The 21,224-nt window shown below is 38.8% G+C and overlaps 1 protein-coding gene across 2 annotated transcripts in view; it reads left to right on the top strand.

Moving 5' to 3' along the window:
* The window catches only part of TTLL11 (tubulin tyrosine ligase like 11), a 266,874-nt gene that overhangs the window by 201,820 nt on the left and 43,830 nt on the right, over positions 1-21,224 (top strand). For both annotated transcript variants that reach the window (XM_043982074.1, XM_043982076.1), the window contains one exon: positions 16,357-16,463. In XM_043982074.1, the coding sequence (XP_043838009.1) occupies positions 16,357-16,463 (107 nt within the window). The remainder of the gene's footprint in view (positions 1-16,356; positions 16,464-21,224) is intronic.

Here is a 21,224-nt window from a genome sequence, read left to right as displayed (position 1 = left end):
TTGCTGCTAAATTGGAGAGCTTAAGTATTGCTCAGTGGAAAGAGCTTTGACTGTGGAATCAGAGGACTTGGGTTCAAATTCTGTCTCATGATTATTACTTTGGTGACCTTGAGGCAGTCACTGAAACTTACTGGCCTCAGTTTCTTCCCTTATAAAATAAAGGGCTTCAGCTGTATGGCTTCTGAAGGCTCACCTCTAGACTTGTGATCTTATGACCTCCACATTTTCCTAAAGCTAATAACTCACTAATAAATCACTTTATGTACATTATCTCATAATCTTTGATCTTTGAAATTCCCTGTCAGGTAAGTGACCCAACCAAGTGTAATTGTCACCATTTTATAAGTGAAAATAATCAGGGTTCAAGGAGTAGAAATGATTTGGTCCGGGCTACAAACCTAATAAGTGGTGGAGCCAGGATATGAATCCAGGGCTTCTCTCTCCCAGGCCAGGAATTATTCTACTTTGACTCTCCAAATAAATCATATATGCGCGTGCACACAAATATATATATACACTTACATGTGTATGTATGTATACATGTGTATGTGTGTATATCTATTTATAATTCCCCTGAAAGGAAGGTAGACAGAGGAAATAAAGGAGACTGAATAGGTTTGCTCAATTTTAAGTACAGATCACAGCCACAATGAGAAACAATACGATATGATGGATAGAGAGCTGGCCTTAGAGCCAAGAAGAGCTGACTTTCATTCCCACCTCTAACAAATACTAGCTGTGTGACCCTGGGCAAGTCACATAACTTCTCTGTCTTCTAGGACATTCTTTAAAACTATAAATTGCAGAAAAGGTGACACTTCATTGGTGGATGGAGTTTTCTCACTGGGTTCTTTATTCCAGTGAAATCACAGGTCCAAACCCTTTTCTGAGCTGCAGTTTTCTTATCCATCAAATGAATGGGTTACATTGATCCCTTCTAGTTCTAAAAGGATATTTTACTATGTATGCATGCATGCATGTGTGTATTCATATTTACTTCAATATTTCATATATCTATGATTTCAGTTCAGTTGGACAAACATTAATCAAATGCCTATGATGTGCGGAGGACACAGACAGGAATGAAACAAAGCTTACATTCTACTTTTGTGATATTTTGGGGACATATATAGGTATAGTGCAATGATCATTAGAGCTTTATTAGCTGGGGGGATTTGAGGAAGCCTTCTCAGAGGACTCAAAGGAGTCTGAAATGCTGAGATGAGGAGGAAGTACATTCCAGGCATGTGAAATAGACATGGAGGTGTAAGATGAAATGTCAGGATGGGGAAGCAGCTAGTAGTCATGTTTGACTGGAATGTAAAGTTCATAAAAGGAAGTAGTATGCTGTAAGGCTAGAAAACAGGGAAGATAGGGGCAGTCTGTGGAGAGCTGCAAAGGCCAGACTGAGGAATTTGGATTTTATCCTCTAGGTAGTAGGGAAACCACTGAAGGGTTTTCAACAAGGGAATGACATAGTCAAGTCTGTGCCTGAAGAAAATGACTTTTGACAGCTCTGCCAGAAGGAAGAGTCTGGAATCAGGGAAACCAGTTAGGAGGCTTTTATAATAGGTCAAGTGGCAGGTGATGAGGATCTCAATCAGGGTGGTAGAAGTGTGACTGGAGAGGAGGGGATGGTTGCAAGAGATATTGTGGAGATAGAATTGGTGAGATATAGCAACTGACTGGATATAAATAGTGGAATACACATAGAAATCAAAGATGATTTTTAAGTTATAAGCCTGGGTGACTTGGAGGATGGTGATACCCTCTATGGGAGAAAAGATGGGTTTAGAGACAAAAATTGAGTTCCATATTGAACATATAGAGTTTGAGGTATATATCTATTTGAGGTTTGATGTGTCAATCTATTTATATTTCTTCTGAAAGGAAGGTAAACAGAGGAATGATAGATGACTGAATAAGTTTCCTCAACTTTAAAAACTGATCATGGGGCAGCTAGGTGGCGCAGTGGATAGAGCACTGGCCCTGGAGTCAGGAGGACCTGAGTTCAAATCTAGCCTCAGACACTTAACACTTACTAGCTGTGTAACCCTGGGCAAGTCACTTAACCCCAATTGCCTCCCCAAAAAACAAAACAAAACAAAACAAAATTCTGACATTGATTACCTAGATGAGCATGGGCTACAGAAAAACTTGGCCACATTTTGATTATTTACTTAATCAAAGCAGTTCATAAAGACCATTTGCTAATGAAGTAGGTTGCCATTTTTCAAACAGGAAAAACCTACAGGAATGTAAATATCTGTAGATAGTAGAATCCATCATACCATGTTGTTTCTCATTTGAGCTCTTAGAGCCTCAATTGATCTGTAAAGGGGATAATAATACATATAGTCCCTTCCTCACAGTTTTATTATGAAGCTCAAAATAGATAATATATATAAAGAGCTTTTTAAAATGTAAAACTCAGTACATTTCTATAATTATAATTATACTATAACAATATCATTATTCTAAACTATAATTATTATTCAGTAATAATTACTCTTGTTATAATTTTTTATAAGTCACAGGAGAGGGTGAGTAAAGGAGAAGGTTAGCACTGTAAGGGGCCTTAGAAAGTTAAAACACAGAATATTTAGACTGAAAAGGACCTTAGATCATAGAATGTTAGACTTGAAAGGGGCTTTAGAACTAAGAATATTCTAATTGGAGAGGGAAGCATGGTATAATGAAGAGAACACTAGATTTAGAATTGAAGGACCTGGATTTGAATCCTCACTCGGCTACTATTTATTTCCTGTGTAAACATGGTGAAGTGATTGCACTATTCTTCATTATAAAATTAAAGACTTTGAACATATTATCTCCCAGTTTTAAGTTGCTTATTCTTTAAAACTTAAATTTCATATGCTAACGCTGGGATAAAAGAAATCTTATATGAGGAGAATTATTGTGACATGTTCCTGTTCATCAGGGCATAAAGAGATGGCCTCAGAAAGGGGATGAGATTGAAGAACTGTCCTAGTAGAAAAGTGACGGTCAAAAAAGCGAATGTGATATTAGTCTGCACTAGTAGTGAGGAGTAAAGGATGCCAGCTGGGCACTGTATGGGAAGAAAAGAAGATGGACTGGCCACATGGCAAGAGCCATCCAGGGCACTTTACTGGACTCCTTGTGTCCTTGGGCTGTCAGGAGAAAACATAGAAGACCTCCAGCAGGGTGAATGGGTCCCCTGTGGCAAACTTGGAAAGCAAATGAATGGGAATCATGCAGGAGGACCTGGCACGGATAAGTAGGAATCTGCATCATTGGAGGGAACTCCTGAATTGATGAGATCCTACATCCATGTGTTTACTTGAATATATTGGGCAGCATTCAAAGATCCAGGAAAGTTACAGTCCTACCATTCTCTGCTCTGGTCAGACTACAAGCATATTAAGTGTTTGTTAAATGGCAGAGACTATGTTAAGCACTGGAGGTGCAAATACAAGTAAGCAAGATCTCTCTGCCCTCAAAGACCTTGCATTCTAATGAGGGAAGGCAAAGATAGAGCTGGAGAAGGGAAGGGAGAGGCATAAGCCAATCTATCAGAGCCGAAGTCCAGGTTCCTGGTAGAGAGTAAGCCAAGGTGACCTGAATTATGACAGTGTGGCATGGAGCAGTAGAGTATTCTTTTCAATACCACCTTTTGGAAATCCCATTTTAGGAAAGAAATTGAGAAACTAGAAGATGGACAGAGGAAAGTTATGAGAGTAGAGTACTATAAACCTTGTGATGACTATCAATTGAGGGGATTAGGCATATTCTAGAGAAGAGATTGACTTTGTCTTTCCCTTACTCAAACCTTCAGTGACTTGCCTATTGTCTTTTATGATAAAATACAAACTCCTCAGCCTGCCATTTAGGGACTTTCACAATTACATCCCACCAATATTTTCAGTTTTATCTCTTACTATTCCCTTTCATAGATCTATGTTCTAGCCAGTTTGGCTGCTAGCTGTTCCCTGAACTCATTCCTCTACATCCTGCCTCATCATATTTACCCAGTCCATTCCTCAAGTCTGGAATCCACTCACTCATTATATCTACCTCATAGAATCATTGTCTTTCCTAAAGGTTCAGCTCAGGTGCCATTTCCTCCACTTATTTTCCTGGATTTGTCTTCAGATTCTTAAGTTATCCTGTATTATGCTTAAATGTAGATATATCCTCTCTAACACCACTCTTCCACCACCACAACCTCCTTGAAGACAAGAGACTGTTGTGTTTTTGTCATGCTATTCTAAGTGCCTAATATAGTGCTAGATTTTTGAATATAAAAAGCCCTTAGTTCATATTTATTGGATAGTCATTCACATCGGTGTTTGAAGGACTATTATGTGGAAAATATTCTGCTTGGCTCCACAAGGCAAAACTAGGAAATTGCAGAGAAGCATATTTAGGTTCCATGTCATGAATAACTTTTTTTTGTTTGTTTGTTTGTTTGTTTTGTGGGACAATGAGGGTTAAGTGACTTGCCCAGGGTCACACAGCTAGTAAGTGTCAAGTGTCTGAGGCCGGATTTGAACTCAGGTACTCCTGAATCCAGGGCCGGTGTTTCATTCACTGTGCCACCTAGCTGCCCCTATGAAAAACTTATTAACAATCAGAGCTTTTGAGGCAGCTAGGTAGTGCAGTGGATAAAGCACTGGCCCTGGGTTCAGGAGAACCTGAGTTCCAATCCAGACTCAGACATTTGAAGCTTACTAGCCGTGTGACCCTGGGCAAGTCACTTAACCCTCATTGCCCTGCAAAAAAACAAAAACAATCAGAGCTCTCCAGATTGAAATATTGTGGCTTTAAAGGTAGTATATTCCTTTTCTCTAGAGGATAACAAGCAGAAGCTGGATCATCATTTTCTCAGGGGTCTTGCAGGTAGGATTTTTGCTACTTGGATTAAATAACCTCTTAGATCTCCTCCAACTCTGAGAATCTGCACTTTTAGAGAAATGTTAACCATCCTGGATCTAGTTATGAAGCTATGGCTTCAAATGTGTGCATACACAGTATACTTTCTGATTTTTCATTCCCTTGGTCTCTATAATTAAAGCCATTTGCATGAAAAAATGATTTTTGTTCCTCAAGAATCTGTTAGTTCCTGTAGTCATCATTCCAGTCTGAGACCACGCAATTTGTTAGTGGAAATGATCATGAAGTGGAGAATTAAGAATGTCTTCAGGTGAGGAATAGATGGTATCAGCAGAAGGAATGATTCAGACAAAGACCATTTCTTCCCCTACAAATGTCTTTAGTAATTAGGAATCCAGGAAGAAAAAAATGCAGAAAATATTTTATAACTGTTAATAGATTTTCTTTTCAAATTGTACCAAGAGATCTCAACAGCTCTTTAATATAAAAAATCCTTTCTCTACTATGTACTTAGAGAATTTAATAAAAAGTAGTTTCTTTTGCTACATTTTCTCTTCTTGCTTTACATTCTATTTTATTATAAGCTTAATATTTATCCAGATATTTAGATCCTAACTAAATACTGTGCACTGAAAGTGACAAAAGATATGTAACTGGTAGACTAGATAAAATCATAGAATCATGGAAATAAAAAAGGACCCAGGCATCATCTAGTCTAACTCCTATCAACAGCACAATAGATATATAGTCACTCCCTATAGATAATAATAGTTTGCAATGTCTATGGTGCTTTACAGTTTATGAAGCCTGTTCTTCCCCAAGCCTAGCGAAGTGTAGGCAATAGAAGTATCATCTCTATTTTACAGAGGAGGAAACTGATGGGAAGACTGATGATGCTGTGATTTGCTTGTGGTCACATAACTATTGAGGGAACCTGAAGTGTCATGATTTGCCCATGGTCATATAGCTATTAAGTGCTAGAGCCAAGATGCATAATAACAATGTTAGAGCTGGGAAAGGGATCTGAAGAGATCATTTGCTCTCATTGAGGAAACAGAGATTCACAGAGGTGACATGAGTTATCACACAGTAACTGGCAAAGCTGGCACCTGGACCCAGGTTTCCTCCTTCCCAATTCAAGGCTCTTGCCAGTCCACCAGGCTACCTCAGATCAGTGCAAGGTAAGCCCCATTTCACTTTGTACCACCTTTCTGACAACTCCTCAAGTATAGACAGAGCAAAAAAAGATAAACATTCCAATTTAATTTACTTTCAATGTCCATCTCTTGTAAAGTGTTGCATAGCTCAGCAACTTTACTAGTGAATTATGCTAATGTCAGTCTGGCCATATTATATTTTTCTTTTCTACCAATAAAATGAGAAATAATGAAGTGTCTCTCTCTTGTCTAGACTTAGCTCCATAAGGCATGTTTTCATTTCTTCCTCTCAGTAGGTATATAAGAACTGAACATACTGTCATTTATCAAGCACCCCTCTTAAAAACTGCTGGGGTGAACAGAATTGGTTTGGGTTTTCTTTTTGTCAGATGCAGAAATCTGCTGTTGACATCTCCTTTTTTGAGGGAAAATGAATTTTAGTTATTTTCTTTCTGTCAAGATTATTAATTTGGGGGGCAGCTAGTCGGCACAATGGATAAAGCACTGACCCTGGATTCAGGAGGACCTGTGTTCAAATTCAGCTTCAAACACTCGACACTTACTCGCTGTGTGACCCTAGGCAAGTCACTTAACCCTCATTGCCCACCCCCCAAAAATATTAATTTGGGGGCAATATGTACAATTCATGGTTGTTGTTTGTATTATCAGCTGTGTCTGACTCTTGACTGTGACCCTGTGAACCATACTGTCCATAGAATCCTCTTGGCAGAGATATTGGAGTGGTTTGCCATTTCCTTCTCTGGTGGATTAAGACAAACAAGTTAAGTGACTTGCCCAGGGTCACATAGTTAGTAACTGTCTGAGGTTGGATTTGAAATGAGGTTTTCCTGACTCCAGGCCTAGTGCTCTATCCACTGAGCCACCTGGTGCTTCCAATTCATTGTAATAGCAGCTCTTCATCCCTCCCAACCCCTAATTCTTTTGGATTCCCTTTTTTATTTAATATTTTATTTTCCCCAAATTACTTATAAAAAACATTTTTGACATATAAAAAATGTTATTTATTTATTTTTGGCAGGGCAATGGGGGTTAAGTGACTTGCCCAGGGTCTCACAACTAGTGTCAAGTGTCTGAAGCCAGATTGGAACTCAGGTCCTCCTGAATCCAGGGCAAGTGCTTTATCTACTGAGCCACCTCGCTGCCCCCAATTTTTGACATTTAAAAAAAAATTATGTTCTGAATTCTGTCCTTTCCTCCATCTCCTCTCCCCCTTATTGAGAAGGCAAGCAATTCGATATAGGTTAAACATGCACAGTGATACAAAAAACACTCAATTCTTGCAAAGGACTACTATACCCATTGCATGCACCATTCATTGCCTTCACAAGGAGATTCTAGTAAGCATTAAAATACTTGTTTATCTCTAGAAACCAATGGTACCTTAAGATTTTATTAAATATATCATATCGTATAATTTCCTTCCCTATAGCTTTGCCAACTGATCTTACGTAAAATTTTGAATCATAAAATGTTAAAGCTGAAGAGACCTTTAAAAAATAGGATTTTAGAACACAGAACATTAAAACTAGAAGGGATTATAAGAGCATAGAATGTTAGTTTAGGAAAGAAATTCAGAGGTCAACTAGTCCACCCTGTTTATTTTACAAGTAGGAAAACTACAGCCCCAAAGGGAGCAGTGATTGGCACAAGTTTACATATGATGCAGCCATTACTAGCTCTCTAGCTTTCTCACTCCCTATCCAGTGCTTTTTCTGATAGGCAAATCAATCAGGAACAAGCATTCATTAAATACCTACTGTGTTCTGGATACTACTATGTTCCACATTTTCTCTCATAAGAAGACATCAACAACAGATTTTTGGATCTGAAAAAAAAAAAAACCCAAGCCAATTCTATATACCCTAGCAGTTTTTTCTGGGATAAAAAAAAAAACAAAAAATGAAACAGTTCCTGTCCTCAACGAGCTACTATTTTATTATGGGAGGTAGGGACATATATATATATATATATATATATATATATATATATACATATATATACACATATATATACATATATATGTGTGTGTGTATACACACATACATATATAAACATGTATAAATCTGTATGTATATGCATATATGTACACACATATATAATACAGAGTAATATGGTGGGGGGGTGCTATCAGCTGGGGAATTGAGAAGGGCCTCATTGGAGAGGATAAGGCTTGACCTGAGCTTTGAAGGAAGGAGAGATGAAGAGAGAATAAAGCACAAAATCCCTTTAACAAAGGCAAAGAGATGAGAAATAGAATGTTGTATATCATGAACAATAACCAAAAAAGAACCATTTGGCTGAATTGTAGAGTGTGTGAAGGGGGAGTAGGGTATGATTAGGCTAGAGAGTTTGGTTGGCATCATCTTGTGAATAGCTTTAAATGACAGAGAAGTGTGTACATGACCCTAAAGGAGCCATTTGAAGTTTGTTGAATAGGTAAATGCCATGGTCAGATCTGAGTTTAAAGAAAACCACTTTGGCGGCTGTGTGGAGGATAGATTAGAGAGGAGAGAAACTTGAGGCAGGAAGAGCAATTGATAGACTTAAAATAATCCAGGTAAGAGGTTATGAGAGAGCCTGAACTAGGTGGGGGTGGCCATGTGAGTAGAGAGAAGGCATGGTTACAAGAAATGTTAGAGATTGGAATTGACAAGATTTTTCAACGTTTTGGATATGTGGGGTAAAGGAGAATGTGAAATTGAAGATGACTCTGAGATGGCATACCTGGATGGCAGGAAGGATGGTAGTACCTTCAAAAGAAAAAGGAAAGTTTAGAGGTAGGGTGTATTTGTGGGGAAAGATAATGAGTTCTGTTATGTGGAGTTTAAGACGTCTACAGGACAACCATTTGGAAATGCCCAACATTTCCAAACAAACTCTCTTGCAAACAGCAGTACCTACATCCAGATCAACATTAAAATGTTCTGCCAAGAGTAGTGTCTTTTAAAGCCAGATGGCAATGTCTACTAGCATGCAGGAGAGATTCAGACATAGGAAAGCTTTTAATATACTTGCATGTGATTCCTACATTTGACTTATCAAAATTCAGTGCTATACTGAATATAGTTTCCTTGCCAGCAAGTTCTCTACATGAATCACTTCCTAAGTTAGAAATCTATATGGGTCCCAAAGCTTTCTTTATAGGCTCAACAAAAGAACTTCAACTTCAACAAACATTTATGAAGTCCCCACTATGTGCAGAACTTAGCACTGGGGAAGAATTAAAAATCAAATAAGACACAATACCTCCCTTCCTGGAACTCACTACCCAGCAGAACAAGTATAACACATATACAAATATCTGCAGTAATAATTAACATTTCTATAGTGTTTAAAAGCTCTTTCTTCTCCATAGTACTCTGAGATTTATGTAGTACCAAGCTAATTATCTTGATTTTACTTATGGGAATATTGAGGCTTAAAATAATGAAGTCACACAAATAGTGAGTTACCGAGATAAGATGTCCAATGTATGGAAGAGGTGCAAACCAAGTACTCTCTCTGGTCAGAGGAGGGAAGGATTAATCCTATCTTGGGAATATCGAGAAAGGCTTCCTGGAAGAGGTGACTTTAGAAAATGTGTGGAATATGAGCAGGCCTAGAAGTGGCAAAGGACAGCATGCCTAGCATAGGAAACAGCCTGAGTAAAAGGTTTGGAACTGGGACAAAGTTGGCTGGCATGAAAGGGATGTCCAGTCTGGTTCAAGTATAGTACATAAGAAAGGGAATAATGTAAGATAAGCGTAAAAGGGTAGAATAGTGACAAATTGTAGCCTTGCCATCCAGAATCAGAAATGAAAAAAACCCTCATCTGATTTCAGATCATGACCCATGATTTAAATCAGACGTGACTCCTAAATATTTTTTTCTAATATGGTTAATTATTTGCTATTGGGTTGACTGTTCTGGTTGGTTAAATATTCTACTTAATAGAGAACTGCCATATCTACTATATATGCATCATCAATTTTCAAGGGATCTTAATATCACAGAAGGTACTTATTAAGATCATAGAGCTTAGAACTTCAAGTAACCTAGAAAACTGGTACCACTCTCTTATTTTATAGATGAGAAAACTGAGGCCCAGATAGGTAAAGCAAGTCAGGATTTCAAAACCAGTCCTCTGACTCCAAATTCAGAATTCTTACTGTTTACTTTCTAAGCTGCTTCCCTTAATATAGGTATCTTTTCTCAACCTATCTTTATGTTGTTTAGTCATTTTTCAGTCACATCTAACTCTTTGTGACCCCTTTGGGGGGTTTCTTGGCAAAGATACTGGAGTAGTTTGTCATTTCCTACTCCAGCTCATATTACAGATGAAGAAACTGAGGCAAACAGGATTAAGTAATTTGTCTGTGTTCACACAGCTAATAAGTGTCTGAAGCCAGATTTGAATTCAGGAAGATGAGTTCCTGATTCTTGGCCCAGAGCTCTAGCTACTGTACAACTAGCTACCCCTACCTTTCCATTACCTCTCATGATTCTTTTGTATGAACTCTCTGTTTTAGCCAAATGAGTTTTTCTCAGTTTTCCCTAAATATAGCTTGTACCTTTCTATAGCCACACCTTTACTTTACTGTATGAGCACTATCTAGAACAAAGCTTCTTAAACTGTGGGTCATGACCTGATGTGGGGTCATGTAACTGAACATGGGCTTGCAAAAATTTGGCCATAGTAAAAAGTTATGTATACCTATTTTATGTACCTATATACCTGGGGTCATGTAAAAATTTCACAGGCTATAAGGGGTCGCAAGTGGAAAAAGTTTAAGAAGCTCTGGTCTAGAATGCCATCCCCTTGTCCTTTTACCCATCCTTTAAAGGTAATCCAAGTTCCATGTCTTCCACAAAACCTTTCCTGACCATCTTAGTGGTGACTGTTATATAATAAAAAGAAATTTGGAGTCAAAAAACCTTGGGCAAGACATTTGGCCTCTTCTGATCTCAATTTCCATATCTACCAAATAAGGGGCCAGACTGGATGACCTCCAAGATCCCTTTTTTTTTGGTGAGGCAATTGGTGTTAAGTGACTTGCCCAGGGTCAGGGTCACACAGCTAGTAAGTATTAAGTGTCTGAGGCTGGATTTGAACTCAGGTCCTCCTGGCTCCAGGGCCAGTACTCTATCCACTGTGCCACTTAACTGCACCCCCCCAAGATCCCTTTTTAATACTTAGTCCTATGATCTTCTGATATAGATTCATATGACCATAGGCAAGATGTTTCACCTCCCGGAGCCTCTGACATCTATAATGTGGGAAGAATAATACCTGTACTTCCTATCTCCCAGAGTTATTATGGAGGTTAAAAGTTATAAAATAAATAATGTGTTTTATAAACCTTAAAGCACTGCCTGAATATTAGCTATTTGTGGGACTGTACATTTAACATCTGTAAGGGATCTAGTTTTAGGGTTCTTTGTGTTCATGTCATGGACCCTCTTTGAAAGTCTGATGAAGCTTAGGGACCCCTTCTCAGAATAATGTTATTAAATGTGTAAAATAAAATATATAGGATCACAAAGAAAACTAATCATATTGAAAAACAGCTATCAAACCATGACAAAAATTCATGGACCCCAAGTTAAGAACCTCTGATTTAGTCCAACCCACCCCACTTTTGCAGATGAGAAAAATGGAAGCCAGAAAAGTGAATTGTCCAAGATCAGATAGATGTAGAAGCACAGCTGGGACTATGACTCAGATCTCTTGACTCCCAGTTCCACATCTTTTTACTAACAATTGTTGCCTCTGTAACAAATGTTAGTATCTCCTATACTTGTTTGGTGTCAATGGAAGGGATTTGTTATAATGGATACAGGATAAGTGGAGAATTCTCTTTGGTAAATTACTGCTCCTGCTGTGGGTTTGACACTTCTATTTCCTACCTGTCAGAAAAAGTGACTTTATACCCCTGGTCAGTTAGACTTTCCTTTTTATACTCCATTAACCCAAAGAGCAGGCTAGGCAGAACTCACATCAACTGGCTGGCAGTCAGTTCGGAGAACATTGATATGATAATTAAATAAAATACAGAATCATCACTAATGATGTTGAAAATTTGCAATCAAAATTACTTGATGCCTTTGGGAAGACTAGAACAAGAAAAATTTGGAGTCAGCCATTTAAGCAACAAGATCTCAAAGTCTGAACTGTCAATGAATCCTGCCACATTTTGGCTGAGACCCGGTAAGAGGAAGCTGACATGCTTTGAAAGCTCTCCCTGGGAAGTAATCAGTGTTGTATGAACTGATATTCTAGCAAACATTGCTGGGGAAAGAATAGATCAAGTTATTTAATTTGAGTGCACCCATACACAGTTACCCTAAAACAACAATAATTCAGTATTTCCCTGGATCAGTGATCTCACTATCTTTGATACCCCACTCCACCCCCACTGTCAATTCAAACCCTTCATACCCTCTTATCTAGTGCAATTCATATCCATGTCTTCATTGGATCCTCCCTATAAAATCTTTTTCCTGCACTAAAGGCCTTCCTGTGCTTCTTTTTAATGTTTTGTGATAGCAGTGTACCAAAACCAGTAAGAATACCGAAACCTAATGAAGTCTGCCACATTAGGGTAGGCTCTCCAAGGCAGCTATGAATATAATATAGGAATCATTATTTGGCCCTAAAACTAGGTGAAACATAAACAAAGTGCCAAGGGATATACAAAAGGGGAAAGGTCATTTCTGACTAGGAGAATCAAAGTGGTTTTCCTTGGGGAGGTGGCATTAGAGCTCACCCTTGAAGAATGGACATGATTTCAATAAATGAATGGGTGTGGCAGGGGAAGATGACTTGCACAGTGGTACAGTTAGTTATGCAGTTTGTGTACAGTGTATTCGTATATGTGAGGAAGGGTGAGATAGACTGAAAAGGTAGGGTGGTGGCAAGGTCTTGAATGTTATGCTGATTTTTTTAGACTTCATTCAGTAGGCAGTAGGGGGCCACTGAAGGTTTTTGAGCAGGAGAATAAGCTGTGCAGATCACACCTGTGCTTTAGGAAGTTAGTCACCAAACATTTGTTAAGTGCTTACTATGTTCAAGGCACTGTACTAGGTGGGATACAGAGAAAGGCAGTAGTGCCTACCCTCAAGAAGTTCACATTCTGGTGGGAGAAAACATGCAAACAACTATGTACATATAAGGTAAATGGGAGGTAATCTTAGAAGAAAGGTACTACAGCAGAGGGGGCATTCAGAGGGGGAATGTGGGAGACCAAGAAAAGTCTCTTATAGAAGTTGAGATAGGAACCAAGTCTCAAAGGAAATTAGGAGGCAGAGATAAAGAGGAAGAACATGCTAACGATGGAGGACAAGCAATGAAGAGACACGGAGTCCAGAACTAACAGTTTTGTGAAAGAAATGGGAGAGTAGAGGTGCTGAGACCAGTTAGGAGAATATTGTAGTAGTACGAGTGAGCCATGATAAGGTCTAGACAGAAGTGAGGGAAGTGAATGGAGGGAAAACAAACAGTGAATGGGTACAAAGGGTGAATGAACAGAACTCACTAATTGATTAAGTATGAGAAGTAGAGAAAGAGGAGAACCAAAGATAAGTCTGAGGGGTATAGTCTGGTTGGCTGGAATAATGGTGGTGTCATTAACAGAAATAAGGCATTGTGGTCAAATCAAAGTCAAAGACTTTATTAAGTACTTATTAGGGGCCAGGTTATTAGGTACAGATTTTGAAGAGAAGATAAGGAATTTGGTTCTAGAACATTAAATTTGAGTCGCCACTGAGACATGGAAACTAGAAGCAGGAATTTCTTGGGTTCCACTTAATTCTATCTTCTCATTTTACAGATGAGAAAACTGACACCCCAAAATACGATATCTGGCAGATGTAGAGCTAAACCTCTATGTGCCCTTTGAGTCTTTAGGGACATCTGCTTTCTCAGGTTCTTTTCAAATAGCTTTTATAAGGCCCATTTCATAACCACAATCATCTCTAAGAATCCCTTCATCAACCCAGGAGGAGGAAAAAGGGGTATGGGCTTAGCTCAATACTGAGTATTTAGGGGAATATAACGGATTTTCTTGCTTATATAAAAATCCTTAAATGACAGATTGAAAGATTGGAGAAACTCAAAAGCCTTGAACACTCCCGTATATAAAATTGGCTCTTGGGACTCATCTGTGGAGCATTTTCAACCTGAAATTGCTTTTGGACAGCAATAATGTCTTCAGTCTATGCAAATGATACACTGTTATCATTTGATCATCCAAGCGTATACTGTCAGCAGCCTCAACTTTAACATCGGAGCCAGGGAGAATTCTATGTCTCAAGCTTTGGGATTTGTCTTTTCTTCTGCCTCTCTGAGACTAATCAGTATAGAAACCAAGGCAGATGAACAGTGAAGACATGGGCACATCTGTTAAAATAGAATGTTATTCCTCTGAGACCTTATAGTCTTAAGACACTGCAGTGATGTGGACAGATGTATGGGGACAAACAGACATCATCACCAAGGCAAATTGGTTAAATCAATCAACATCTTCACAAAACACATCCATTTGTGAAAGGAATCATGAACAGAGAAGAGTAGAATTTTATCCTTATTCAGCCTTTATCTGTAGGCATAGAACACTCTCTGGCTTCAGTGTTAAAGTTTAAGCAATTGGCAGTACATGCTTGCATAATTATAACATTTAATCTCCACCTCCAGGAAGCCTTCTCTATCTGATTCCCCTCCTCCCTACAGAAGTTAGTAATAATAGCTTACATTTACATGATGCCTTGTGTTTTGGAAAGCACATACATGCACATATAATGCATGTATTACTTGTATACGCGCACATATGTATATACACAGTTTTGTCCATCACAATAATCCTGTTAGGTAGGTACTATACATAACGCCTTGCTTTATACTTCTATGATGTATTTGTCTTGCTTTACTGTATATTATAGTTATCTGTATTCTCTTTTATCCTCCTACTAAACTATAAGTTCAAACACACAACACTTTTCTACACACAAAAGGAACTAAATAAATATTTTTATGAATGAATGAATTGACCAATCCATCACCAGGAGTATAAAACTTGCATGCATAAAAGGCTACATGGCATTAAAAAATCTATAGAAATTTCACAGAAGGGGCAGCTAGGTGGCACAGTGGATAGAGCACTAGCCCTGGATTCAGGAGGACCTGAGTTCAAATCCAGCTTCAGACACTTAACACTTACTAGCTGTGTGACCCTGGGCAAGTCACTTAACCCCAATTGCCTCACCAAAAAAAAGAAAAAAGAAAAAGAAATCTCACAGAAACAGTATGGCTTTTAGAGATCACCTAGTCCAATCCCCCATTTTATAGAGAGTAAACTGAAGCTCTGTAAGGAAAAACAAATTCCCCAGGGTCACACAGCTAGTATGGCAGAGACTGGAGTAGTCTCAGGCTTGTTTAATGCAAAGAGTACTGGAATTATAATCAGAAGCCTAAGGTTGAGTCCTAGCTCTTCCACTCCCTAGCTATGTGGCCTTAAGGAATTAATTTCCTCCCTCTGATCCTCAGTTTCACAATCAGTTAAATAGGAATAATAGTTCATCCCCTGCCTCTCTCCTTCATATGCCTATCAGGAGAATCAAAAAAGATAATAGATACATGAGTGTAACCTATAAAGCATCTCCCAAATGAAGCTCTTGCATGGTCTTATCCACAAAGGTGTTGTGAGAAAAGGTTTTTGTAAACTCTAAAACACATAAACGTGTAAACTTTAATCATTGTTATTTAAGTACTTCAAAAGATACATAAATACTCTCTCCACTGCTGTTTATTTCAATCCTTCCATGTCATGATTAGTTTCATTATTTTCCATGACCAAAAAAGTCCCACCCTGGTATCTGTCTTTCAGGTGATGAATATATCCATACTTAGACTGATCCTTGGGATTGTGTTCAAGTCCTGGCTAGCTCTGTAGAATGTTGTTTTACTTGTCTTGTATTGGAATGACCTTCCAGAATCCAGGGTCACCTTCACACCATGATATGGCATTAGAAGAGAACTTTGGGGGAAAGTGATGATGATGGTGACATGAGCAGGTAGTTAGTAGCATGTTGATGAAGGTCTTTTGTAATAATGATAATTACAATGATGTTGGTACTGCTATTGGTGGTGAAGATGATGGTTGTGAGGGTAATGGTGGTGACTGATTTTGCTTATAATAATGACAGTACTGATAGTTATGGTGTTAAGGATGATGTTGATGTTGAAGATGCTGACTGCTTTCAGCCTATCACTGTTCTTCCTTGGATCAGTTCACTTCGATAATAACATCTCTCTTAAATATCTGCACAGGAACTGCAAGCTCAGTAGCAGCACCTTCTCAATGGCATCTGTAGATATTCTGTATATTGACATAACAAGAAGGTGGAACTCCATGGGCCTTGAACAGAAGGAATCAGGTAATGCATTTTAAAAAATTCTCTTTCATAGACTAGAATATCAAATAAGGGAGCACTCTCCTTTCTAAGAATGCTTACTAACATTTTGGGGGTGGTGGGTGGAGGGGCAAGAACTCAACCAAAAATAAGAGAAGAAAATAAGTCTCTAAGGGGAATTCTGTCATTTCTATTTCTAAGGGGTAATGGACAGGAAGAGGATTAACTTTCATGATGCAAAAAGTGACCCTGAAGAACTAAAGACCCTGCCGGAGTCTTTGTATCCCTTACATTCCCATTAGCAGAACAGACCCTATACATAGACAAAACTTATAATGGGTTATAAATTATGGGGCACTTGAGTTTTTTAGTAACCAGTCTTAGTACCAAGACCTAACGTAGTGAAATCCATTTTATAATAATCTCAGACCATGTCTAAATATCTCCACATGAGATGTGTAAAAGTCAGGAAATGCCTTATTGAAAATGTCCTTAGGGGACAGCTAGGTGGTGCAGTGGATAGAGCACCGGCCCTGGATTCAGGAGGACCTGAGTTCAAATCCAGCCTCAGACACTTAACACTTACTAGCTGTGTGATTCTGGGCAAGTCACTTAACCCCAACTGCCTCACTTAAAAAAAAATGTCCTTAACAGGACTAATCTTTACTTCTGAGCAGAAAAGATTAACATTACCCAAGATGCCTCAGAGTGGAAACAAGGGAGTGGTCATCATGACCATAGCCAATGGAGAAGAGAGTTTCAGGAACATTCTTCCCATCTCTTCCAGTGAGGAGGAAATGCTTTCACATCACATTTTGGCTATTAACACACCCAATCCACAAAATTCTTTCTTCCTGGGAAATCCTAGTAATTGTCTCATATTAATGTGTGCCCTCCATTGTTGTTCTCCCCAGCCAGCTAGCACCGTTAACATTCCTCTCTGTTCATTGAGAGGGGAGCTGATAGTTTGGGTTTTTAACAATGAGCGCGATTGAAAATTCAGTTGCTAACCCAGCTCATTGGCCCTAGAGTAAGAGTGATTGCCCAATTCATCCCCCTCCCTTTATTTTTGCTGTTGAAACAAGAGCCAAATTCACTGAATAATGAGATTCATTGGCTCAACAAGGTGAGAGCCTCTATCGCAAGGCTGCAGTTGGCAGCTAGCTTACAATCTTTGCATTGGCAGTAGGGAGAGAGACTTGAGATCCAGCTCCTTCAGGGTAAGTATCCTGATTAATAATCATTCGAGGACTCAGAGCTCTTGTGTCACAATCACACACTGAAATTTCTGCTGATGCCTTCATAAAAGCCAAAGAAGTGTTTGGCTTCAGAGCCCAATACAGACGGTAGCAGGATTCTGCAACAGGGAAAGGCCGGAATGAGAAGGAGGGGGGCAGAGTGGAATTATTAAATATTGAAATTGATCAGGAGCTGCAGAAGGAAGCTATTTATCATGTTTATTACTTCCCACTAACATTACCATCTGGCCCATTGTTCATTCGGGATTAGCTTTTCAAGTTGTGGTTGCATCTTAAATTGCTTTATAGTAGGAGCCCTAGCTTAGAGCAGTCCAGGATGTGTTTTACTGGGATGAGTGTTTTGGAGGGGTCTGCTAGTGTATTTTCAGTTTTGCTGACCCAGATGAGGACATGAAGAAAGTACTTATTTTTAGCATTCTAACAAGCAGAATCATGGGTTGTAAATAAGGTAGCTCAACATTCTTATGAGGTACAGAGTAGAAGCACAATGATCATCCCCATCCTACAAATAAGGAAGCTCAGGACAAGAGAGGTAAAGTTATTTGTTGACAGTCACACAAATAATAAATATTAAAATCCAAGACTCTAACCCAGGTTGTCTGACTCCAGATTACAGTGTTCTTTCTACCACATCCTACTGCTATACTTTTCTAAGACTTTTTATTCATTCATTCAGCACTGATTCATCACTTAATATATGCAATATACTTGCAAATATCAATAATACTCAGTCCTTGTCCTATAAAAATTGTTGTCTAGTAGGAGTGATAAAATATGTAGACAGAAGAATATAATATGAATGAAAATCTGATTCTAATTTTAATTCTAGGATAAAGACTAGAATATGGAGTATAAAAGGAATATAAAGTGCTATGAGATCATATGAGGGAGAAATTGGCTAAGACTTCATGAAAGAAGTAGCATTTGGGCTGGGCCTTGTAAGATGAGCAGGATTTAAATAAGCAGAGCTGAGCCTTACTTTACTGAGAAAAGGCTGGTAGGAAAGCCCTGAGACCTTCATGGAAAGATATCATTTAGGAGCCAGCCAGATTATAATCTTCAGTTTAGATGACAAAAGAGTGCATTTGTTTCTGAATAGGTATCTACAGCATAACTGGTGACTACAGTCTCTAAGTGTCAGATGAGACCAAAGAGTATAAAGAACTCTCTTAGGGCAAAGTCAGGGAACCTTCCTTGGCTACAGCTGACTTGGTGGCCAGTACGCTAATTCAAGCTTCAACCATTTTGCTTTCCTGTGGTTATGGAATGAAGAGAGAAAGCATTTGACTTCTCTGAAATGGGAGACAAAAGAAATACTAGTAGTGGTGGGAATCTGGTTTTCATGATGTTGATGGTTGGGAAGAGAATACTGCTAGAGCTGAAAAAAACATAGTATTAAGTTCCTATAGGTCATATATGTGCCATGCACTGTACTAAGTGTTAAGGATATTTTTTTAAAGGCAAAAGGCAGTCCCTGCCCTTGAGTAGTTCACAGTCATAGAATATAGAGTTACATCACAAAATGTTGGAACTCAAAGGGTTCTTAGAACATAGAATCATAGAATATCAGAGCTTTAACCATTTAGTCTAACAAACCCCTTTATTTTATAGATAAGAATGCTGAGCCTAAGAAAAGAGAAGTGACCACCCAAGGTAATAAGTAGAGTTAGTGGCCAAGCTAGAACTAGATATTAGCTCTGCTGACCCCAAGTTTAAAGGTCATAGTTTCCTAGATTTAATGCTGGAAAGGCCATGGAGACCAATCCCCCTATTTTACAGATAGGAAACTGAGCCCCAGAAAAGTTAAACCATTTGCCCAGAGGTACCTAACCAGTCAGTGTCTAAGATGACATTTAAACTTGGGGTTTTCTGACTTCAAGCCCAGTACTTTATTCACTGTCTTTCTCCTCTGCCTCAGTGTCTATCACTAGGATGGCTGCCCTTTATTAGGGTCAACAGAAAGTTATAGTCTCATCTTCAGACTCACAGGGGTCAGATCAGAGTACTAACAATCTTGTGCTTCTATGAAATTTGATGGTTTTCAAAGTACTTTCATGTCCATTATTTAATTTGATTCTTATCACAATCCTGGGGGGAAGGGGGAAAGGGGTGGAATGGTAAGCAGGGTAAATATTACCTCCATTTGCTATAATGAAATTGAATCTTGGGGGAGTAATTTTGTTGTTTAGTCATTTTTTCAGCTGTGTCCAACTCTGTGACCCCATTTGGGGTTTTCTTGGCAAAGATACTGCAGTGGTTTGTCATTTCCTTCTCCAGTTCATTTCACAGATGAGGAAACTTAAGGCAAACAGGGTTAAGAGATTTGCCCAGGGCCACACGGCTATTGAGTGTCAGGGGCCAGATTTGAACTCAGGAAGATGATTCTTCCTGACTCCAGGTCCTAGCTCTCTATCCACTGTCCCACCTAGCTGCCCTAGAGGGATAAAGTGACTCGCTTAACATAACAGGGCTAATCCATGGCAACACCAGAGTTGGAATCTAGATCTCCTGACAACTGTTAATTCAATGATTTCTTCAAACGATATCAAATACATCTGAACAGAAGAAGATAACAATGGATATCTAGTAAAAATTTTCTCTTATTACCATCTGCTTTAAGGAATGGCATCAAGGATATTTTTAGAGGAAATTGTTTATAAAAGAAATTTTCTTATCTAAAGGATTCAGTTTTCTTACCCTTCATTTTTCAATATATTTGGTAATCAGAGATGTCCAACAATTTAATGGACTGCCTCATGAGACAATGAGCTCCCCCTCATTGGAGATCTTCAAGTGGAGGCTGGATTATCACTTCTCAGGGATGTTGCTTCGAGTAAGAGTTGGTCCTCTGTAGATTGTCTCTGAGGATACTTCCAATAGTCTAGATTATGTGTTCTAACACAGTATTTCTAAAGTATATTTCAGTCTTAACCATGTATATTCTAAGTTTCCTTCCAGTTCTGTTTGCATTCAAACATTCTGTGTTCTAGCTCTTATGTCCTATGTGCTAGCACTAATGCTTAAGAATTCGTCCAGCTCTAACATTCTATGTTCTATGTTCTATTCCAGCTCTAAGATTCTACAATTCTATGATCCTAAGCATCATATTGAACCCACTATATGTTTACCTATCTGCCAACACATCACACCATAGTTTTGAAGTGCTAATGATGTGTTATCTGTCTCTCTCATCTCCCTGTACTACTAAGGCTGGAAATGCAGTGGTCATTCACAACCTGTTCCTACCACTGGTTGGCATGAGAGCTTTTTGACCTATTTCCAACATGGACCAGTTTGCTCTTCCTTAGACAACCTAATACCTCCCTGCTCTTGGCTCATTATATTGGTGCCAGACTTTGTGTGAACACCCACTGAGCTTATAGCTCAGAACACTTGAACTCAGGTACTCCACCAACCTCAGCCTTCTCAGTAGCAGGGATTACAGGCATGTGTCATCACACCTAGCATGTATGTTCTCTTCTTGACCCAGAAGTTCAATCAACCCTAAATAGAGATACCTCAGTGT

Source organism: Dromiciops gliroides, chromosome 2, assembly GCF_019393635.1.
Source record: "Dromiciops gliroides isolate mDroGli1 chromosome 2, mDroGli1.pri, whole genome shotgun sequence".
NCBI classification, from domain to species: domain Eukaryota; kingdom Metazoa; phylum Chordata; class Mammalia; order Microbiotheria; family Microbiotheriidae; genus Dromiciops; species Dromiciops gliroides.
This window is presented reverse-complemented; position numbering and strand designations above follow the sequence as displayed.